Source organism: Mandrillus leucophaeus, unplaced genomic scaffold, assembly GCF_000951045.1.
Source record: "Mandrillus leucophaeus isolate KB7577 unplaced genomic scaffold, Mleu.le_1.0 Scaffold1029, whole genome shotgun sequence".
Classification (NCBI taxonomy): domain Eukaryota; kingdom Metazoa; phylum Chordata; class Mammalia; order Primates; family Cercopithecidae; genus Mandrillus; species Mandrillus leucophaeus.
The window spans coordinates 108,317-133,165 of record NW_012098421.1 but is presented as its reverse complement, the minus strand read 5'-3'; the positions used below and the strand labels follow the sequence as shown (position 1 = coordinate 133,165).

General features: G+C 37.4%; 1 protein-coding gene and 1 long non-coding RNA gene across 4 annotated transcripts in view; one reads left to right on the top strand and one right to left on the bottom strand.

Annotated features, from left to right (window-relative positions):
* TAF1A (TATA box binding protein (TBP)-associated factor, RNA polymerase I, A, 48kDa) overlaps window positions 1-22,243 on the bottom strand; it is a 32,542-nt gene extending 10,299 nt beyond the window's left edge. For 2 of the 3 annotated variants that reach the window (XM_011977525.1, XM_011977521.1), the window contains exons 1-7: window positions 21,877-22,243; window positions 20,592-20,711; window positions 16,282-16,451; window positions 11,915-12,028; window positions 9,579-9,777; window positions 2,691-2,821; window positions 1,672-1,830 (exon numbers count right to left, since the gene is read on the bottom strand). In XM_011977525.1, the coding sequence (XP_011832915.1) occupies window positions 1,672-1,830; window positions 2,691-2,821; window positions 9,579-9,777; window positions 11,915-12,028; window positions 16,282-16,451; window positions 20,592-20,709 (891 nt within the window). In that variant the 5' untranslated portion in view covers window positions 20,710-20,711; window positions 21,877-22,243. The remainder of the gene's footprint in view (window positions 1-1,671; window positions 1,831-2,690; window positions 2,822-9,578; window positions 9,778-11,914; window positions 12,029-16,281; window positions 16,452-20,591; window positions 20,712-21,876) is intronic. The other variant, XM_011977531.1, reaches the window with a different exon arrangement.
* Window positions 22,106-24,555, top strand: LOC105537843. The gene is made up of 2 exons (XR_001005783.1): window positions 22,106-22,554; window positions 24,258-24,555. It is a non-coding gene; the product is annotated as an uncharacterized LOC105537843 (long non-coding RNA).
* The last annotated feature ends 294 nt before the right edge of the window (window positions 24,556-24,849 follow it).

Sequence of the window (24,849 nt, the reverse complement as noted above, 5' to 3'; positions counted from 1 at the left end):
ACACTATCCACAAAAAAATAGCTAAAAATCTACCATGACCTAAACATAAAACTATATAACACATCTAGAAAAAAAAAAAAAAAAGAAGAGAGTCTTCATTATCTTGAGATAGGCAAAGATTTCTTAGACAAAAAGCACTAACCATAAAAGAAAAAAAATGTATAAACTGAACATCAAAATTAGAAGTTTCTACTCTTTGAAAGATACTATTAAGGAAACCAAAAGGCAAGGCACAGAGAGAAAATATTCATAATTAATATTATTCACAAAGGACTTATATCCAGATTATATAAAAATTTCCAAATCAGTAAGAAGACAATTGATCCCCCCAAAAATAGACTAAGTAGTTGAACACTTGACAAAAGAACATATGGGAATGGCCAATAGACATATTAAAAGATGCTCGACATCATCAGTCATTAGGGAAATACAATTTAATGCCACGTGAGACACCACTATATACACCCACAAGAGGCTATTATTCAAAAGACCTCCAATACCAAGTGTTGGCACAGATGTGAAGAAACTGAATTTTCATATTGATGTGTGAATGTCAATGGTACAGTCACTTCAGAAAACAGTTGGGCAGTTTCTTAAGAAGTTAGGCACATACTTTCCTTACTACTCTTAGGCAGCAACTCCTCTCTCAGGTAGCTACCCAAGAAACATGAAAATATATGTGTATACACAATCTTGTACATGAATTTTCTCAGCAGCATCATTCACAATAGCCAAAAAGTAAAAAATTACTCAAACGTCCATCAAGTGAATGTATAAAAATGAAATACTATTCAGCAATAACAAATTACTAATATACACAATAACATGGATGCATCTCAAATATGTTATGCTGAGCAAGAGAAGCCATATTAAAATGACTACATAAGAGTCCATTTATATGAAATTCTAGAAGAGATAAAAATTAATCGGCCGGGCGCGGTGGCTCAAGCCTGTAATCCCAGCACTTTGGGAGGCCGAGGCGGGTGGATGACGAGGTCAGGAGATCGAGACTATTCTGGCTAACATGGTGAAACCCCGTCTCTACTAAAAATACAAAAAACTAGCCGGGCGTGGTGGCGGGCGCCTGTAGTCTCAGCTACTTGGGAGGCTGAGGCGGGAGAATGGCGTGAACCCGGGAGGCGGAGCTTGCAGTGAGCCGAGATCAAGCCACTGCACTCCAGCCTGGGAGCACAGCGAGACTCCGTCTCAAAAAAAAAAAAAAAAATTAATCTATAGTGATAATAAGCAGATGAGTGATTGTCTGGGGCCATGGGTATGGGGCAAAGGGAAATGAAAGGCATTCCGGGGTGACAGAAATGTTCTCTTATCTTGATTAGAATGGTGGTTCATGAATGTAATGCATCTAAGCATATACTTAAAATAAGTGTGTTTACTCTCTGAAAATTAAATTCCAATAAAGTTGATTTTCAAAAAATATCAGTGCGAACAAGACTTCTGATCCTCTCTCCTCAGTCTCACCCAGGCAGCAGGGGATAGTGTGAATGATACATACATGGAGATGGCAGCTGGAGCCAACTTTCTGTTTATCTCAGTGTACTGTATATTATTGTCATTTTCTGTGGATGCTATAAAAGTTAGAAAGCAATGGCCTAAGAGTGTTTTAATGTAGATTCCCAACCCTGTTCAAACATTGAGATAAAAATTCTATACCTTAAGCACACTTATCATTTTTGATCTTGGTGCCTTCTGTCTCTTTAGAAAGTTGTATAAGTAGATATGGGCATTTGGATTTGATGGAAACTTTTCATCATATGCATAATTAGTGAGTACCTCTTGGGCTCCATCTCGATCCCCATAGAATTCCAGCATCTATATAAAATAAATCATAATACCTTAGCTGAATTCTGTAAGACAGCTGTACGAAAGATAATACACAGCATAAGTTTACTGATGGGTATTTTTTAAAAATCACAAAACTGACAGGGTTCCCATTTTTTCCCTATATTTTGTTACTACTAATAAAAAATGCAGCCACCTCAACATAAATTCTCTTCCTATAAAAAATAAGAGTCCTCAAAGCAGGGAACACTAATGCTTGAAAATGTGATGCAACTAACCTCAGTGCCCTACATCACTGCAGCCACAAAAGGAGTGCACAAGAATTGTAGTTGCTTTCATTCTGTTCCCATCCTTACACAGGAATTTCCAGGTTATGATTTTGGAGATTATCTTCTGACAACACAATTATCAATTCGCCACTCAATAACTTTCACAAAGCAAATTATTTATTATTCCTAGTGCCTAGCACCAAGGCCCTCAGTCCTTTTACGACGACTCTGGGATGACAGGACATTCTTACGAACTTCCAAAAAGTCATCATTCTTTATCTCATATATTATGACCCTCTTTTTCAGATTTTTGTCCTCTTTCCTTCTATATCCCACCAAATCATAAAATATCTTACTGTGTTTCTTTTAAACTCAACAAGAATAAGATTGAATTAACATTTACAACTATACAGCTATTTATTTTATAGATACTTGGCCATGATGGGTTATACAGTGGTGAAAATAAACAAATTCAGACCAAAAACGAGACATAATATTTTTGTTTCCTTTTAAATAATTTTTTCCATTAGTTTCTTTCTGATCAATAAAGATTAGGCATGGAGTCTTTGTAAAGGCTTTTGACAAAATAAAACCAATACATTTTATGAAAATTCTACTTACTTCTACATAACTCTTCACAAAAGGGTCCCAAACTCCAGGAATTTTAATCAATGCAGAAATATTTGCAGACGTCTTCCAGCTGTGGTTGAACACATCCTGGGCTACTGCGTTGTAAGCATAATCATCCTTATCTGCCCAAAGATAAAAGGTTTTTTAACATTCATTAAATATTGAGGACTTCTATTAAAGTAGTAATTTAAAAAGCTACCCGCGAGAAAAACTCAGCTCCTGATAGCTACAACGGTAAATTTCAACAAATATTTAAAGGAAAATACTAATTCTTCACAAATTCTCCCAAAAAAGGACAGAAGAGAATACTTCCTAACTTATTCTAAGCCAGTATTACCATGATACCAAAACCAAACAAAGACAACACAATAAAACTACAGATCAGTGTCTCTTATGAATATAGCTGCAAAAATATTTAACAAAACATTAGCAAACTGACTCCAGCAACATATAAAAAGCATTATACATCATGTCCAAGTGGGATCTATACTAGGAATGCAAGGTTGGCTTAACATCTGAAAATCAATTAATGCAAATAATAAAATAGAGATCTATTGATCTAAACCAAATCAAAAGAATACAGGACCAAAACCACAAGATAATCACAATAGAGGCAGACAAAGCATCTGAAAAAACACAATAACCCTTCATGATAAAAACACTCAACAATGTAGGAATAGAAGGAACTTCCTCAATCTGATAAAGGGCATCTATGAAAAACTCATAGCTAACACTGAACTGAATGATAAAAGATTGCATGCTTTCCCCCTAAAATCAGGAATAAGACAATAAGTCTTTTCTCACTACTTTTGTTCATTATATTGGTGGTTCTAGCCAGGACAATTAAGTAAGAACATAACAAAAAGATATCCAAGATTGGAAAGGAAGAAGTAAAACTATCTCTATTTGTAGATGACATGATCTTGTACACAGAAAAATCCCAAGAATCCACTAAAAATTTACTGAACTAATAAATGAGTTCACAAAGGTTGCAGAGTACAAGATCGATACACAATAATCAACTGTGTCTATACACTTCCAATGAACAATCAGAAGATAAAATTAGGAAAACAATGCCATTTGCAAAAGCATCAAAAGTAACAAAATGGGTATAAATTTTACAAAAGAGATGCAAAATTTTACTCTGAAAAGTGATACTGTTGAAAAAATTTTTTAAAGACCTAAATGAATGAAACGACACTCTATGTTCAGTTGAAAGACTTACTATTGTCAAATTGATCTACAGATACATGTAATTCTTACCAAAAACTCAGTTGGCCTTTTTGCATAAGTTGAGAGGCTGATTCTATAATTCATATGAAAATGCAAGGAACCAAAGAAGAACAAAAAAGACAGAGTTGGGGAATGTACTCTATGATTACGGCCAGACATGGTGGCTCATGGCTATAATCCCAGCACTTTGGGAGGCCGATGTGGGTGGATCACCTGAGGTCAGGGGTTCGAGACCAGCCTGACCAACATGGTGAAACTCTGTCTCTACTAAAAATACAAAAAAATTAGCTGGGCATGGTGGCGCACGCCTGTAGTCCCATCTACTTGGGAGGCTGAGGCACAAGAATCGCTTGAACCTGGAAGACACAGATTGCAGTGAGCTGAGATCATGCCACTGCACTCCAGCGTGGGTGACATAATAAGACTTGGTCTCAGGAAAAAAAAAAAAAATTACTACGAAGTTGTAGTAACCAAGACTGTATGATATGGGTACAAGGAGAGACATATGTAGATCAATGGAAGATTCAGAGTCCAGAAATAAACCTCCACATTTATAGGTAACTAATTTTCTTTTGTGTATGTTTAAGACAGGGCCTCACTGTCTCCCAGGCTGGACTGCAGTGGCATGATTTCAGCTCACTGCAGTCTCACTCTACCTCCTGGGCTCAAGTAAACCTCTCACCTCAGTCACCCAAGTAGCCAGGACTACAGGCACATGCCACCACACTCAGCTATTTTTGTATTTTTTGTAGAAATGCAGTTTCACCATGTTGCCCAGGCTGGTTTCAAACTCCTGAGGGCTTATGCGATCTACCTGTCTTGGCCTCCCAAAGTGCTAGGATTACAGGCATGGCCACTACTCCCAGCTGCTAACTAATTTTCAATAAGGGTGCCAAGACAATTCAGTGGGAAAATAATAGACTTTTCAATAAATGCTACAACAACTGGATATCCGCATACAAAATAATGAAGTTGGGCCCCTACCCACTTCATAAAAATTAACTCAAAATAAATCAAAGGCCAAAATATAAGAACTAAAACTTTAAAACTCTCAGAAGAAGTAAAAATCTTTGTGACCTTAGAGTAGGCAATAGCTTCTTAGATGTGATACCAAAACTACAAGCAACAAAAGAAAAAACAGTTAAATTAAACCTCATCAAATGAAATACTTTTATGCTTCAAAGGACACCATAGAGATAGTGAAAAGAAGGCCAGGCACAGTGGCTCAAGCCTGTAATTCCAACACTTTGGGAGGCTGAGGTAGGCAGATCACTTGAGGTTAGAGGTTTGAAACCAGCCTGGCCAACATGGTGAAACCCCATCTCTACTAAAAATACAAAAATTAGCCAGGCGTGGTGGCAGGCACCTATAATCCCACCTACTCGGGAAGCTTGAGGCAGGAGAATCACTTGAACCTGGGAGCCAGAGGTTGCAGTGAGCTGAGATTGCACCACTGCACTCCAGCCTGGGTGACAGAGTGAGACTCTGTCTCAAAAAATAGTAATAGTAAAATAAAATTAAAAGATAGTGAAAACCCACAGAAAAGGTGAAAATATTTCCAAGTCATGAATCTGATATATCTGAGAAGAGAATTCTGTCTAGAACAACTAAAGAACTCTTACAACAACTCAATAATCTAAAAGCAGGTAACTCAATTAAAATATGAGCAAAAGATCTGAAAAAAATTTCTCCAAAAATGATATACAAATGGCCCATAAGCACATGAAAAGATGCTCAACATCATTAATCCCCAGGAAAATGCAAATAAAAACTACAAGATGCCAATTCACACCCACCAGGATGACTATAACGGAAAAGACAGATAATGGCAAGTGTTGGTGAGGATGTGGAGAAATTTGCACCCTCATACACTGCTATTGCGGATGTAAAACAGTGCAGTTGCTTTGGAAAACAGTCCAGTGGTTCTTAAAAAGGATAAACTTAAGAGTTACATGACCCAGCAATTTCCCTCTTAGGTATATACCCAAAAGAAATAAAAACACATGTCCATACAAAAACTTGTACATAAATGTTCACAGCAATGTTATTCGAAATAGTCAAAAGTAGAAACAATCTAATTGGCTCATCAACTGATGAATGAACCTAAGATGTGGTATCCACAATGGAATTCTATTCAATAATAGAAATGAAGTACCATTACATGCTATAACATTAAAAACATGCTTTCTTTGTCAAAATTTTCTGTTAGGGAAAAAAAAACAAAAACATATTATGCTAAGTAAAAGATCACATACTGTATGATTCCATTTGTATGAAATGTCCAGAATAGGCAAATCTCTAGAGGCAGAAAGCAGATTAGTGGTTGCCTAGGACTGGAGGGGTGGGGAGAAATGGAGAGTACAGGGTTTCTTTTTAGGGTCATGAAAATATTCTAAAATTGTAGTGATGGTTACAACTCTATGAATATACTAAAAACCACTCAGTTGTATATTTTAAGTGGGTGAATCTGTGTGGTATGTGAATTATATCTTAATTCTCAATAAAGCTATAGAGGAAAAAAAACCATGGGAGATCACTATACTCAACAAACTGGCTGATGTGAAAACTCTGACAATAGCAAATGCTGAGGAGAATACAAAAAAAAGAAAACTCTAATCAGATTGTCAGTAAAGTACAAATTGGTAACCTCTTTGGAAAGAGTTTAGTATATTATGTACTAAAGTTAAAGATGCACAAAACATATTCTATGACAATTCTACTCCTAGAAATGCATACTTATGTGCACCGGTATACAGAAATTAATAGGGGTTAATTTCAAAGCAGAATTGTAATAGCCCAAAATAATAACCTAAATGGCCATCAGTAATAGAAGGAATAGTGTGACTATCATAAAATAAAATATTTTATAACCATAAAAATGAAAAAATTAGAGCTATATCCAATAATATGTATTACCTTAAAACTGATTTTGAACAAAATATGCAAGGCCTAAAAGAACATATACAGTATGACTCCAAATACAGCATTCAGATATAGGCAAAGCTAAACCACATTGTTTACAAATGTATACATGAGTGGAAAGAGTATAAAAAAAACAAGGGAGTGATTACCGTAAGTCAGGACAGGGATTTTCTTGAGAGAGAATGGGAGGAAATGTGGTCAGGAAGGCACACAGGGAGAACTTTCAGGTTAGGGTGACAGTATTTTGTGTTCCTTAATCTGGGTGGTGGTTATGTGAATGTTCATTTTAAATTTATTCATTATATCTCACATTTGTTTTATATGCTTTTTCTGTATCTATTTCTCAATCTTAAAGATTTACAAGGAAAGTTACTCAAGTCTTTCAAAAATAGCTATTAGAAGCACAAGATACTGCAAACCAGAGGCACTGGTATCTTTTTCCCAGTAGATCGATTAAATACATAGCAATATGAACTTAGAAATGAGGTGATAGGAAAGTAGGTAAGACATGATATGGAAAAAAATTTTTTTAAAAAAGGGCTGGGCGTGGTGGTTCATGCCTGTAATCCCAGCAGTTTGGAAGGCCGAGGTAGGAGGATGCTTGAGCCCAGGGGCTCAAGATCAGCCTGGCCAACACAGTAAGACCCCATCTTTACAAAAAAAAATTAGTCAGGCATGATGGTGCACACCTGTAGTTCCAGGTCCTTGGGAGGCTGAAGTGGGAGGATCACTTGAGCCCAGGAGGTCGAGGCTGCAATGAGCTGTGATCACACCACTGCACTCCAGCCTGGGTGACAGAAAGACTCTGTCTCAAAGAGAAAGGGGCAGATCCCTATGTATAAATCGTGTTTGAATTTATTATAGAAGGAGGTTCCTAGTCACTAAGTGCATCAACCCCAACCAAGACAGAGCCACACATATCAGCAAGAAAGTCCCAAGCTGACTCCAAATACAAGCTCACACGGTAAGTGCCTATGAGTTTCGTTATGAAGAACTAATCCTAACTTTTTTTCTCATTAAATAGACATTTGAGGTGAATGATCATCTAAGACCTCTACGTATTATCCCATCATCATCTATTGTTGCTACATAACTGTCAGCTATGGAAAGGTACTGAATCATCTATCCACAGAAGTAACATTACAAATGGGATGTTCCAACAGCTTTAATCATCAAATATTTGCTTGGGTTTTACCTAACCATGTGTAAGAAGAAAAGTAAATATTGACTTTAAAACTAACCTAATCAATGAGTAAGCTCTTTTGAAAAAGAAGTATTACACCAGAAAATATGACAAGACTAACAAAAGAAATAGAGGAATATGACATCAAAGACTGACTAGTCTAAATGGGAAGACATCTACACTAATAAAATACACCTGAAAAAACTTAGCACAATTAGAAAGCAAGAGATGAATAGCCAAATGATTCAGGCTGAACATGCAGCTGATATATTAAGTTTAAGGTGTAAGAATGAGGGGTTGAGACAGCAATCCAATGAGTCTTGAAGAGTAGAGAGCATTCTAGATGAGGAGACTCTACAAAGACCTCACAAGATTATTGTGATGAAGACAGCATTTCAGAGTATCTTGAAAGAAGAGGGAAGGGAGTCGAAGTTAGTGAAACTACCTGCCCAGAGACCAAGGAGATACCACTTATCACATAAGGAAATACTGCTTACTTAGTCCTAGTATTTAGGACTAAGCAGTCTTACTTACTTAGGACTAAGATATGGAGGAGAATGAAAACAGAAGGGGTTAATCCTAGAGAGACTATGGAGAAACTATACAAGGAAGCAATTTGCAAAGAATCATACAGCTCCAATGAATGCAAATCTGGGCATGAATGAAGATGATAACAGCACTGAAGCTTAACAGAAGGGAAATCAGTTTGCGAACTGAATGGTCAACTTCTGGTATAGTCAATAAATCAAGAAATTGTCCATTACAACCTTTATACAAAACTGAAATGACCATTTTGACGTATTCTTTAAACATATTATTCTGAGAAATAACATAATAATATTACAAAATAAATTAAACTCCATTCTAGACACACAGGAAGAAATGTTTATTATATGTAATAATGACTGCTAAAGAAAACCTATAGCCTTTCTTAGAAATTGGCAAAGACTTTCTTCTTGACCAAACTCCAGCCAGGCTCCTCTAAGCTCTCTTCTGAACTAGGCCTCAAACTTGGCCAATAAAAACTTGAACAGACAGTAACATAGTTTCTAACAGCTCAAGGCCACATCCCCAGGATTACCCCAGCCAGCCCCTCTTGAAATGCATGCCTGTGAAAACTCCAGAAAAATTTACTGGTGGTTCTGCCTCCTGCTTTTTAGCCTCCCCACCCCCACCCCTTACAACCCCAAGTCACCTCCATAGAAACTGGAATGGAGCTTAGCTCTTCCTCCTGTCAGTAGTTACTGAATCAAACCTGTCTTCACTTCTCTAATGTCTGGCTGTGTTTATCCTTGTCTAAACCACATTCAAAACAGCAACGAACCTAAAATAATCATGAACTTAATTATGAACCATCTAATTTGTGACTGAAGCCTTTTATATATCAGAAGTATTATAAAGGATCAAGAATTTTAAATCCATAAAAAGTCTGTTCACCGTAATATCTGGATGAAGTCAATAGGGAAATTACTAGATTACTCCTTAAGATCCCTCTGCCCCTCAGTCTCATCACAAGAAAAAGTTTACCTGTATTTACTCACCAAGCTTTGACAATTCCATCTTCTTTTTAGACCAGGTGTAATACTGTAAAAGCCCTTTATAGGCCTGAATAAGGTTGATTAATATTCCCCGGGAAGATGTGTTTTCACCATGTCTCCATGTCTCTGCCTCACTCAGATTTCTCTTAGCATCTTTAAGCATTCCATGATGCAGAAGGTATAATGCATGTTGTAAGGAGATCTGCAAAAATAGTAAGGGCACACTGCCATTTAAGCCATTTGATAACCATTAGTCAAAAAGCTCAGTAAATATATAATACATGCTGGGCTAAGACCTTGGTAGAATACAAATAACCTGACATTGAAAATTTTGATGTTGGGGACAATCTGGCAAAGAAGTAAGACATAGGAAACAATTAACACTATGCAAATATGAGCTAAATTATGTAAACTTACAAACAAAAGACAGTGTGATATACTGAGGAAAAAAGAGGCTTTGAAGATGGAGTGTCTTGGTTAATACACCACTTAAAAACTAAATAAACCTGGGTAAATTATTCACCCTTCGTGAGTCTCATTTGTTTTACGGGAACGTTATTGCCCCGTCAGAAGGGTGTTTTCAAGATTAAATGAGATAATACTTGCAAACCACCTAATAGTTTGGCTCATAGCAGACATTCAATAAATATTACTATTTTATACATGCTATATAAGCTTAGAGAAAATAATATTAATAAGGAATGTTGAAGAATGACTTCAGTTCAGATGGGAAGGAAAGTGTATCCCTGATACAGGAGAAGCAGGAAGAATAATTATACAAAGAATGAGTATTACAAGAAGGGAAGACATTAAAGAGGAGAATAATTAGAACTACAATTAATCATATGGGTAGAGCCAAAGTACTGCAATAATTTGTCAACTGGCCTCTCCATTCCTGCCTCCCTACAATTCATCTTTCAAGTGGCTACCAAAGAAATCTCATCTTGTTAGTTATTTGCATAAACTCCTTCAATGGCTCCCACTGACTACAGAATTAAAATCCAAGTTCCTAGGGTGCAGCACACAGCGCCCAGCCTACTTCCTCCGACTTCTACCCAAATGATTTTTAGAGTAACTAAACTATTGGATGTAGGGCTTCTGAACTCTTTATAACCCCTGCCACACAGGGCTGCTTTCCCCTAATCTGCCTAGTGAACAACCAACAGCTTTTTCAAACTTATCTCAAGTATCACTTTCATTCTTTTCCTGATTCCCCTACCCATTAAATCCTAACCCTCTCTAGTTCCAGAGAACTGGCCATTTTCTCCTTTATCTTCTCACTATATGTTACATTTCTACTATGGTAGCCATAACACTTAATTCCATTTACATGATCTTCCTCTACTATTAAGAACCATGTCTAGAACAATACCTGGTAAGCGGCAATAAGTGTTTTTAAAATTATTAACAACAAAAAAAGTTTTATTATCTATCCTATTTATCACTCTCAGACTCTTATTGAGAAATGAGGTTCCCTTTCAGTTTCTTTACTTCAACTGAGTAGATTCTAGGAGCCAAAAGGGACCTAACCAACAGTTTAAACTTCACACTCTCCCCACAATCAAATGGCTATCCAGTTTAGACCTGAAAAAACAGATGCACAGCACACATCAGGGTAGGCCATTCCCATTTCCAATTGTTTAGTTAGAAAGCTTTTCTTAAGTAGAACTGTAAACTGCCTCCATTTAATTTCCACTCACAGTATATCTGGTCTACCAGAGAACAAAACCATAAGAGCACCTGGCACATAAAGTAGACACTCAAAACATTTTTTTAAAGCAAAGCATTTACAAACTTGTATTGAAAAAGTGCCCTTTGAGACAAAAACAGAGAGAGGGAGATACAATATTTTGAAAATATCTCAATCTTTTTCAATAAGACTTTTACAAAAGAATATATGAATTTGGAGGTCAAGATTCCACCTAAACATTAGGAGTACTAAAATATTTTCACGTATTTAAATTCCCAACTTGTTTAGCTCTTTCCTTTTTCTAAACACCAACTCTAAGCTCAAATGACTTCAGCAAACATTTCAGAATTTGACCCATCAGCATACCACTGCAATCTCTGAATAACTGATTTTGGCAGCCAGAAGAAATACACAAAAAAAGGAATTTTCAGTCAGAGAACACGGGAGGTGACTGAAAATCAAGAAGTAAATGGTTCTCATAATGCTCTTTTCTCTCAGTTTCTCTATTTATCCAGATGCCTTATCCTTGTCCCACATTTTTTAGGTTAACTACCTTATCACTGACACAAGCAATAAAAAAAAAAAAAAAGAAAGAAAGAAAGAAAAAAAGAATACCGCAAGGGTAAATTCACAAAGCCCATATTCTCACCTTTAAATAATTCATGACGCCAATATTTTTCATCCGGTCAGCAAAAGTACTGAAAGTCTCCATGTTGCTTTTGGGATGATAAAATAGAATTTCACTTCCAAGCTTCCAAATAATCTGTCAAAGCAGAAATTACTGCCAAAATGTAAAACTTTTGCCTTATTCAGTTTCTGTCTAAGATATTGTTTTCCTGATTACAACATTAATAACCTGTGATTCCTTTTCCTAGAGACCACTACCGTCAACATTTTACTCCACTTTGCCATGTAAAATTAATACTACTTCCTTATGTGATAGTTTCAACCTTCTAGATTTCTATTAAAATACCAGATAGTATAATAGTATCATTACTAATTTAGTAGTTTAAAGAAAGGCAGTTAAGATACATATTTCATACAAAATGTTTAATTGGCATGGAAGGATGAATATTAAAGTCAGAAAATTTGGGTTCTAATAATATTGGCTTCTTCATTGTTCTCAGCCTCATCTTCATCATCTGCAAAATGAGGGCAACAAACTACCTATTTCCTGAGAGCCCATCAAATTCTACAACTATGGACTACATTTCTTCTCTATTTAGAAGGCCAATTTAAGAATTTTCATTAGCTATGGACAAATCTTAATAAAAAAAATTTTATCCTCAGATCACCAAAACTTTGGGGACAGAACTTGGAGCTCTTTTTTCATGAGAGCAAATCTCTATTTCTCTAACCTCAATTTAAAGTACAACAATAATACCAACTTCAAAGTAAATTAAACTGAACCATAAATCAATTATTTCTATGAACATACACATTGGTTATATGTGGATACACATACTATCCCTGGTATAATTATATATGACACACATATTATCATTTGGTATAATGATCCTCATCTTCCCAACTCAGAGATATCAAGATTTCATTTGTAGAATATCACACTGTAGTATCTGGGAACTTAAAGAAAACCTGGGTCTTGGATCACCTACCACCAGGGATGGGTAAATGCAGGGGGGAAAAAAAAGCAGGAAACAAAAACAAAAAAAGAAAACTTCGAGATTATTATAGCTATTCTTACACCCAGTGTACACAAAATTACATGGGACACGTGTTAAAAAGAGATATTCTATTACAGGCTCACACCTGTAATCCCAGCATTTTGGGAGGCTGAGGCAGGCGGATCACGAGGTCAGGAGATGGAGACCATCCTGGCTAACACGGTGAAACCCCATCTCTACTAAAAATACAAAAAATTAGCCAGGCGTGGTGGCAGGCGCCTGTAGTCCCGGCTACTCAGGAGGCTGAGGCAGGAGAATGGCGTGAACCCGGGAGGTGGAGCTTGCAGTGAGCCAAGATCGTGCCACTGCACTCCAGCCTGGGTGACAGAGTGAGTGAGACTCCATCTAAAAAAAAAAAAAAAAAAGATATTCTGACTCAGTAAGACAGGGGTGTGGAGTAGAGGAATTTATACTTTCAATGAAAGCCTTTGGTGATCCAAATAGAGCCAAAGAAGTGCTCAAAAACCACTCATCCAATTCCTTCATTTTACAAAACAAAATCTGGACAAGAAGAGGCTGTAACATGTCCAATGTTTCACAGGTATATGTAACTTAAGTCCATAAATTAAATTTTCAATGAATGGTTAAACTTTTTTTCAGCTTTCTTTTTTTTGCTTTAGAAGATAACTAATTGATGCAATGGTGACTATGTCAGTAAGACCTATGAGACACTCATGTCAAATTATTTGTGGGTAAACTGTCTTTTACTGAAGAAATTTAGTAGTACATGCCAGGCACTGTTTTAATCCTGCCCTGTGAAATTTACATTCTATGCAGAGAGACAAACAATAACCAAGAAATCTAATTGTCAAGTGTTAGGGGAAAAGAATGGAGCAGGATAAGGAGATCAGGAGTGCCATTCAGAAAGTGCAGGTTGCAGATGGAGTAAGGCAATTGCAATTTTAAATAGTCAAGGTAGGCCTCATTGAAAAGGGGCCTTGAAGGAAGGTACCTATAGTGATAGCTGAAGAAAGAGCTTTCCAAGAACTGGTTAAGGCAAAGGCAATCAGTCAGGAATATGCTTGGCCCATTCAAGTAAGAACAAGGAAACCAATGAGGATGGAAAAGAAAAAACAAGCAAGAGAATACAGGTTGAGTATCCCTTATCTGAAATCGCTGGGACCAGAAATGTTTCAGATTTGAAATTTTTTCAGCCTTTTAAATATTTGTATATACATAATGAGACTGGGGATAGGACCAAAGGCTAAACATGAAATTCACTTATGTTTCCTATACACCTATACATACAGCCTGAAGGTAATTTTATACAATATTCTTGAAATTTTGCGCGCAAAACAAAATTTGTATACATGGAACCATCAGAAAGCAACGGTGTCACTATCTCATGTCAGTACTCAAAAAGCTTTGAATTTTGTAGCATTCTGGTTTTCACATTTTTGAATTCGGAATGCTCCACCTGTTTCAGGAGATGAAGTCAGAGAGGTCAAACAAGGAAAGGGAGTAAGCACATCATATAGGAATTTACAGGCAATTATGACTTTGGCTTCTACTGAATGAAATGGAAAGCCATTACAGTGTTTTCAGCAGAGGAGTGACATGATATGACATGTTTTAAAAAGCTCACTCTGAATCATTAGTCATTAGAGAAATGCAAATCATAGTCAGGATGATGCCACTTCACAACCACAAGGATGACTATTATCAGTAAGACAGGACAATAACAAAATATTGGCAAGGATTGGAAAAATTAGAAGCCTCAGATATTACTGGTGAGAATATAAATGGCATGGCCACTTTGGAAAACAGTCTGGCAGCTCCTCAAGAGGCTAAACATAGTGTTACCATATGACCAGCAATTCCACTCCCAGGTGTAGACCCAGGAGAAATTAAAACAAATGTCCACACAAAAACCTGCACACAAATGTTCGCAGAAGCATTATTTCCAATAATCAAAAAGCAAAAACAACCTAAGTGTCTAACAGCTGATAAATGGACAAATAAAACATGGTATTTCCATATGACAAATTATTTGGCAATAAAAGTAATGAAGTACTTATACATGCTACAACATGGATAAACCATGAAAACATTATGCCAAGTCAAAACCATTTACAAAAGGCCACATACTGTACAGAACCACTTATATGAAATGTCCAGAATAGAAAATAGATTAGGCTGGGCACAGTGGCTCACGCTTGTAATACCAGCACCTTAGGGACGCCGAGGTGGACAGATCACTTGAGGGGCCAGGAGTTGAAACCGTGTCTTCACTAAAAATACAAAAAATTAGCTAGGTGTGGTGGTGCATGCCTGTAATCCCAGCCAACCAAGAGGCTGAGGTACAAGAACCACTTGAACCCAGGAGCTGGAGCAAAGATCATGCCACTGTACTTCAGCCTGGGCAACAGAGCAAGAATCTGTCTCAAAAGAAAACAAAAAAAGAAAAAGAAAGTAAAGATTAGTGGCTGCCAGTGTCTGGCAGCTGTGAGGAGGGATGGGGAAAGACTGCAAGTGGGTATAGGGTTTTGGTTTCATGGGAGAAAAAAAGGTTCTAAATTTAGAGTGTGGTAATGGTTGGCTGCACAACTCTGTAAACATATGAAAATACATTGAACTGTACAATTTAAATGGATGATGGTGTATTAACAACGTCTTGATAGAACTAAAAAAAAAAAGATCACTCTGGTTGGAAAAAGAGAACAACTCTTTCAAGAAGTTTTGCTGAAAGAGAGTAAAACTAGGAAGCATAGTCAATGGGGGAAGTTTGGGTCAAGAGACGATTTTAAGACAGAATAGGCTGGGCATGGTGGCTCACACCTGTAATCCCAGCACTTTGGGAGGCCAAGGCGGGCGGATCATGAGGTCAAGAGATTGAGACCATCCTGGCCAACATGGCGAAACTCCGTCTCTACTAAAATACAAAAAATTAGCTGGGCGTGGTGGTGCACGCCTGTAGTCTCAGCTACCCAGGAGGCTGAGGCAGGGGAATCTCTTGAACCCAGGAGGTGGAGATTGCAGTGAGCTGAGATTGTGCTACTTCACTCCTGCGTGGCGACAGAGCAAGACCCTGTCTCAAAAAAAAAAAAAAAAAAAAGAGTAACAAAATTTTTACATGATGATGGGAAACATCCATAAAGAGGGGGGAAAAGGAAGAATTATTGGAATGAATATTTTATTCTCCTTTAAAATAACAGGTAAAAAGAAGTGTGTAAATAAGGTCCCAATACAAACTCTCCACCCAAAAGTAGTTTTAGTAGCTTTTAGCAAAATCACTGAGATTCTGTAAAAGGTACTATAGGTGAAGGTGAAGCTGGAGGCAGAAACTCCTGGGAATCTATCATTTCTTCCAGCAAACTCAAACTTTGTTTACCTCAGGTGCAGCCTGCCTTTTGTAGCTATCTGAATCTTCCAAGGTCTGAAAATAACTGTACATGTATTCTGCAGCTTGCTGCCATTGGTGCTTCAGCAGAGCTTCTTGGACAAAACTTAAACAAGCACTTGTTGTCTGAGCAAAATCCTTCTTCCTTTTCCCTCCAATGGCTATAAAAATGAAAAAGAAAAGAGTTTTTATCCACAATGGCTCCAGTTCAACTATTCAAAAAACTTACTTCTGATGAGAAGTTTTAACAAGTAAACAGTAGGCATTACTTGACCCAGTCCATTTCCAGTATCAAAGCCAGCTTCACTTGAAACAAACCCTTCTACATTATATTAATTATTTTTAGCAGATAAAAAAATATCTAATTTGATGTTTTGGGGCTACTAGAGTCACCAGAGCCTTTAAATCTGATTCAATCATCCTTTAATCCTTGTGCTAAATAATTTGGGGAGAATCTCTCAAACAGGCCCCCAAAAGCACAGTCCCAGGTATTTAGAATGGGTAAAATGCCAGGTCATTCTAGGCAAACATGGTCTTTATTACCTACCCATGTTCTGCAAACTCCAAGTGGGCTTTCATTTTTTAAGGACCAAATTCCTAGTAACTCAATGATATTAAATACAAATGAGATTAAAACAGTTGCAAAAATAAACATTTATATCTCTAAAGTATTGGCAATCCCAATGTTAAGAACATTTGGGCTTAGATACAGGGCTATTACATAAATGACTAGTTACATTGCTACCTCTTCTTCTCTTCCCACAGAACTACCAGACCCCTCTAGTCCAGCTGGGTAATTGTACTCCAGTAAGTACACAAAGGTACTTTGCAAAGATACTTTTAAAACAATTAACTTGCAGATCTTTGATTTCCTTACATACCCTTTCCACAAGTTAATCTCCTAGACAGCTGTGCCTACATAGTCAAAGCTTCACAATCAAAATCATTACATATTATCTGAAGGTGAAAACACAGGTGTTGAAAAAGTAAGTAACTCTAACATCTCCTTTGGCAAGTCAGGCAATTCCCAATTCTTTGCTTATCAAAACATAATTTTTTACAATAAATCATGTAATTTTTCATGAATAATTTAGAAGAAATTCAAGGACCTGATGCATGGCTATAATTAAACTCCATTCACTGCCATCTTCTTATGTGACTAAGGTTTCTCAGAATTTATGTCAGTTAAAAAAAAATAGCATAATCAATGCTAAATCTTTTCTCATCCTAGAAATACATAAAAGTCACCCACAAATATATAAAAAAAAATTGGGAAAAAGTTTTAGATAACTTTATTTAAAAAAAAAAAAAAGAAAGAAAGAAAAAGAGAGAGTCTTGCTCTGTCACCCAGGCTGGACCGCACTAGCACAATCATAGCTCACCGTAGCCTTGACCTCCTGGGTTCAAGTGATCCTTTCTTTTGGCCTCCCAAAGTGCTGGGATTATGAGCATGAGCCACCACACCTGGCCAGCAACACTTTTAATACATGTTATATTGATCAGCTATGTACAACTAACTATTAATGATAGCAATGTCTCAACCTAGAAAAGTTTTAATTCTTAAAACTTATAGGATATAAACACAAAAAAGTATAAATGTTGATACATAACTTTTATTGCAAGAAGTACAACAAAAAGGAACATAAAATTCCATGTATTAAAAACTTTTTCTTAATTTTTAAATGGATAATGCAAGGTATTAAAACTGTATGTCATTCCTATGCTATCTGGACTCCATCACATATAAAGTAATATATATTCATTTAAAAATACCAACGTGCTGGAAATTACATCTCTTGAAAATATTAAACATACAATAAAATATTTTCAGATGATTCCTTAAAACTGTGCAAGGTAGTACTCAATTTTTCAGAAAAAAGTAGGGAATACAAAAGTGAAAAGTTTGAAGACTACTGCGCTAGTGTTCTCAGACTTTTGAATGTACATACAAATCACCTGGGGACCTGCCCGTGCTACTCAATGTGGTCCTGGAACATGCAGCAGAAGTATCACCTGGAATCTCATTACAACTACAGAGTACTATGCCCAGCTCTCTGAATCAGAAGCTGCATTTTATAAGATCCCCACACCAAAGCTGCTCAGCGTCGGTGGCAATACCAGCCAGCCAGCCTAGTAAACTGACAAAATACCTCATCCTTAAAACATCTTTTATTTACCTAAAGGAGAGAACTGTTCTCAGGCTAAGCTCCCTTCTATCGCTCAAGCTTTCACAACTGAGACTACAAATCGACTTTAGATAACTATACCTAAATGCTTGGAAAATACTTTTGTCTTCCAACCTAGCCTAGTTACCTCAGGAAAAGTTCTCTTCTCATTTCATTCTTTAATGAGCAAAAGATAGTCTTACTTGATCCTGATAACTTTAAGAAAAAAAAAATTGTCAAGGAAAACACATTTTTACATGGAATGGAGACGTACAATAAAGAACTAGTGTCATCAACCTAACTTCTAATATGCTAGTCAAAGAATCTGGAAACTTATCAGTCTGTCAACAAATATTTTTTGGGCACCACTGTGTGCCAAGCACTACTGCAGGTACTCATCATACAGCTTCAATCCAGACTGGCCCTGTCTTCAAAGTTTTTGTTCTAAGGGGCTTGCTGGGCATGCCCTTCAAAATGCCAAAAGATACCTACCAGCATAAAAAACAAATACAGCAACTGTTAGGCAATTTTGTTTTCCTATTATGGTTAATTACCAGCACAATGTCAATATTACTTCCAAGTATTTTCTCATTGCAGACCAAAAGTATTTTGGGTTTAACAGGCTATCCATGACATATAAAATATTTCTAAGCATGTAAATTTTGGTCTTAAACCTATCTGCTTGCAGACTGACTCAGACTTTCTATAGAACACTGGTAACAGAAACATACCCAAGTATGATATAACTATAGGAAATTTAAATTATTAGTTCCCTACCAGGGATGAAGTAGCACTATCTCTGAAGTATCATTCATTCAAATCTGCCTTAAGCCACGTGCATTAATCTAGCAAAACTAAAATGAGGAGAGGAAAGGCACTATTATTTTTCAACACTCACTATGCATGAGATACTATGCTAGGTACTTTACATATATTGTCTCATTTTAAAAAATATATCTCAGTGGTTAAAAGTGTAGGCTTTGAGATCAGACAAACCTGGATTTGACTTCTGATACCACCACTTACGAATTTAATGTCTTTGAGATTCAGTTTCCTCCTACCTAAACTGCCTAGCACAAAAATTTATTGAGAATTTACTGAGATCATTAAATGAGATGATACTTAGATCGAAAGAAAAAATGGAAGCGAAATTTTAGGAGCCAAGGAATCTCTGTCAAGGGGAAAAAAGTCTGGGCAAAAAAATACATATTTAAGGGCAGTAAGTAAAATGCTGGTTCAAATGTAATCCCAAATGTAAACCACTCAATACGCCAGCATACAAATAATAGCTTCTTTTATTTATACTTATATTAAATAAATTCTTATAGGGAATTTATCCCATAGAAAAACATACTTGCATTTATATTAGATAAAAATGGGGGAAATTTTATCCCATAGAAAAACATGCTTGCATTTACATTAGATAAAAATGAGGGAAAATGCTCTTTTATCTAGGCCGGGTGCAGTGACTCACACCTGTAATCCCACCACTTTGGGAGGCTGAGGAGGGCACATCACTTGAGGTCAAGAGTTCAAGACCAGCCTGGCCAACATGGTGAAATCCTGTCTCTACTAAAAATACAAAAACTAACCAGGCGTGGTGGCGGGTACCTGTAATCTCAGCTACTTGGGAGGTTGAGTAGAATCACTTGAACCCGGGAGGCAGAGGTTGCAGTGAACCGAGATCTAGTCACTGCACTCCAGTGTGGGCAACAGAGCAAGACTCTGTCTCCAAAAAAAAAAAAAAAATCTATTACGTGATCAATTCTATTTGAAATAATTTCAATGCAATTCAACAGCAACTTCTTGAACACTTCCTGGGCATGTTTTCCTCAATGGCAGAGACCATATCTTCTTCATCTATGACTCCCCAATATTTAATCAATGCCAGAAATAAAAGTGCTCAGTAAGTATTACTGGAAAAAATGTGTACCTAGCATAATACAGACTACTATTAATCCAAAGTCAAAGAGTTCTAAAAGAAAAAACACTTTTTTTTGGCTTACAGCCTAAAAACACTCCACATATTCCTCTTGAAAATTAAACCAGCCTGGTTATTGATTTTGTATCCATATCGAATCTTACCATCTCCTTACATTTTAAGTTAAAATGGCTCAATGTTACTGTTTTACTTACCCACAGTTTCTACGTATGTTTGAAGCCAAGGAAAATGCATTCCTGCCCCAGTGAGCACAGATGTTTCCACTTCATCATCTGTCACAGGCCCTTTTAATTCTTCACTGAAATCACTCATACCTATTACAAACTGAGATACCAGTTACTTCCTGTACATCTTAATCCACAGTCTTCTGAGTTGTACAGAAAAACAGCTATCTTTTTATCTAATAAATACAATTTGATCAGCAAAATGCATGATACCTGTCAGCTCTTTTAAAGTAAAAAATGAATTTAACTATGTCAGCAACAGCCAAAATGAATGAGACATTAAAAAGACCGAACTACTAATGTTTCAAGTCTATACAAAGATAAGTAAGATACTGCCCCTCTAATTTAAAAAAATCTCAGGTCTAGACGAAGAAACAGCAAAATGTATAACAAAACAATACGAGAAGTATAATAAGAATAGTACTAGCAGCTAATATTTATTAGGCCCTTACTACGCACCAGAAGTATAAATTATCTAATTTAATCCCCACAGCAATCCTGAGGTGGGTACTATTACTTTCTTCCATGTTAAGATTGAAAAAACTGAGGGGCTTAGTGAAATGATAGAACCTGCCTAACATCACAATAAAGGTGAGGACGTTATTCTAGGAAATAGAACACTAAACTACTTCGCATGACTAGAAGTCGGGGTGTGTGTGGAGGAGGGTGCGGAAGGTGAGAAACGAACCTAAAAAAATAATCATAAGCCAAGCTGAGTTTGGACTTACTCCTAAAGATGCTCAGTGCCCCTTCCTCATTCCCCATATGAAATCGAGTATTAGTGCCCCTGATACTGCCTCCCAAATTTCCCCAATTTCCCCTCTTCTCTGCAATCCTACAGCACTACCCTAGTTCAAGACCCCTTCAAACAGTGCCTAGATTACTGCACTAGCTTTCTAAATAATTACCCTGGCTCAGATTTTGCTTCTCCGCATTACACCCAGAGAAAATCTTCTAAAATCAAATTCTGTGGCTACGAGTATGAATTATAAGTAACAAATGAATTTGAATCTGACTCATCATGTATTTTGAGGAGTAGTTACACAAATCCTCCCTTTCCAAATCCTCAAAAATCCAAATTGGTGTCCCGCAGTTGCCACGGCAACCAAAGCTTCTCTAGCCCCTTCTCTCGTTCTCAGACTCCAAGGGTTTCAGGTATTAGGAGGAAATATCAGGAGAACATGGATGAATCCTGACACACCCCTTCCCGTCCCATTTAAACGCAGGAACCACGGACGATATCTGCGGCACTTACCGGCTTAAAATCAGAGCTCCTCAGTAAAGCTAAACTCAGTCTCCGACTCCGGACCACGTGAAGAAATTCCCACCGGAAGACGGGTTAGGAGAGCTTTATATGAGCATGCGCAAAACCTGGTTTAGGCATTCGGGCTGCGCGCGGCCCAGCTCGTAACTCCTGCGGTAGCAGGCGTATTGTTGGCCTCGCCTCGACCCCGGAAGTGACTTCTGGAAGTGACCCAGGAAGTGACAGTGAACTGCCTCTCTCCGATTAGTTTTGCCCGAGCTTTATTTTTGTCTGACTCAGCTAGAAAGTGGGAGACTTTCATTTAAAATGGAAATTGGGGCGAGGGGTCGGCGGCTGGGCGAAGGGAGCATTCAAAAGCGCAGAATGTCACTTTACCCGAGAAATTCACTACGATGGGCCATTGGTTTCTGCTCGGCTCGCAGGCGCACTGCACGAGTGGAGGCGTGGCTAGTGGCTGTGACGAGACAAATCCATGCATATCCTGTTCATTGCGAGCTTGAAAGTTCTTTTCTATTACAGTTTTAGCTTTGGGTTTAATTGGTTCGACTCCCTTCTCCACAATTTGGGCGAGAATTTCTTTTGCCTTCTCAGCAAAAATTGTTCTGCGGACCCGTCTGGTTCAACTTGCATGAGGGACGTTGAGACAAACAAATGAAATATGGGTCAAAAGTAAGACGGTTAAGGAAACGCGGTGTGCTTCTCCAATATTTGGAGGGCTGATCCATGAAAGAAGAATCAGACCTTTTTTCTTAGCAGCAGAGAACAGAACTAGGACTAATAAGTGAAAGCTAAAGGGAGGCTGCTTTCAAGTCACAGCAAGAAAGAATTTTGTCCACAAATGAGGATGCACAAATAATAAGTTCCCCCACGAACCACTGAGTTTCCTCTGTGAAGGTGAACAATTTGGGTAGAATCAGAGTATCAGAGGGGAAATTAAAGGGTCTAGTAAGAGTTTGAGGCTGGGCACGGTGGTTCATGCCTGTAATCCCAGCACTTTGGGAGGGCAAGGCAGGCGGATCGTTTGAGTTCAGGAGTTCGAAACCAGCCTAGGCAACATGATGAAACCCCGTCCCTACAAAAAAAAATATTAAAAAATAAGCTGGGGTGGTGGTGCATGCCTCTAGTCCCAGCTACTCGAGAGGATGAGGTGGGAGGATCACCTGAGCCCGGGGAGGAGGAGGCTGCAGTGAACTGTGATCACGCTACAGCACTTCAGCCTGGGCGACAGAATGAGACCCTGTCTTTAAAAAAAAAAAAAAAATTGTACATGGATTCCTTAAAATGCTACAAATAGTTGATTCTATGTTGTCTTCATAAACAATATGCAGTAGTTAAGGACTTGCAAGAAAAGTTCTTTCTGCTGCTCTTTCTGTCATTAGTTCTTGAGTCCTCACTCAAGCTTGTGCTCTAACTCTACAGCAGGGCTAACATAAATTATGCATAGTTCAGGAGAGCACACACAAAATAACATACATAATCATTACTTTCTTGACTAGAGGCTTAGTCTGGCTACTTTTCTCCCAGTGGCTTGAGGTATAAATTCACCAAAACCAGCCCAGAAATTATTTTACATGGCTAAAAGTTTATGTTCTCCCGAAAGTGAGGAAGAACTTTCTGATTTTCCTTGAAGTTCTCAAACACCTCTAAGGAGCAGTAGGAAACAATGGGAATAACTTAATGTGCCCTACCTACCTTTTTTCTTTCCCAGGCGACAATTCTGACGGAAAATGTGTTGGAGAGAAGAGATTTTAAAAAATCAACTAGATCACATCCAATAGCATAAACAAGAAGGAAGGAGGGAAGTTGCGGTGACAAGCACCTGTAGTCCTAGCTACTCCGGAGGCTGAGGCAGGAAGCTCGCTGAGCTCAAAAGTTCAAAAGCTTGATGCCATCCTGGACAACATAGCAAGACCACGTCTAAAAAAAAAAAAAAAAAAGACGTGACAAATATGAAAACATAAAGCATGCAAAAGACTTTTCTAGATTTCAATCTATAAGAAAGCATGTCCTAAGAAAAAGATGTTCTTAACAATTGTTTTGTACTAAAGAGCAACTTAATATGGTGATGAATTATGTTGTTTTTAAAGTTGCAAACTGTCATTTAAGGAATATTATTTCCATGAACGCTTCCTGTACAATCTGTTAAAGGACAAACTTCACACAGCCAAACAGTTGAAGAGACTTCATCATAAATAGACTATCCTATATCACAGCTAACAAGAATAAAAAAGGAATGTGGTATGAAAGCATAAAAACAAAAATATCTCAGAAAATAATATAGAGAAAACTAAAATACATGGGCTAGAATTCCACCCCAGGGACTGTATCCTCAAAGACACAGTTTTTTCTTCTTTTTTTTTTTCATGTTTCAGTGCTCTGAGTAGCTACAAAAAGAAGACCAGCCTATCCTGCTGGAGAGAGTGGCCAGGTGAAGAAAGAGCCCTTGGAGTGTGAAAGACCACAGGGAAAGAGAGGCCACGTGGAACCAACAGTCAGCACCTTGGTTTTGGACATGTGAAGAAATTCATCTCAGACTGTGTATCCTAAATCAGTCACTTGCCAAATGCAACTACATGAGCGAGACCAGTTGACAACACATGGAGCAGAGGTAAGCTGTTCTCAGCCCTATACTCACAAAATTATGAGCAATAAAACAGTTGTTATTTTAAGTCACTGAAGTTTGCACTGATTTCTTACATAGGAATAGATAAATGAAACACAGATATTGATCATTTGCATCTTCTCTCTTTTTTATGACTACTCTTGTTGGAGATTACCAGTTTATTTCTGCCATGGTTAGAAAACAAACTCTGAAATTTTGATACTTTAAAGTTTTTTGAGACTTACTGTGCCCATAATATAGTCTATCTTGGTAAATGTTCTATGAGCAGTAGACAAGAATAAGTATTCTGTAGTTACTGAGCATTGTGTCCATCAAGGTCAATGTGATTAAGGTGGTTAATA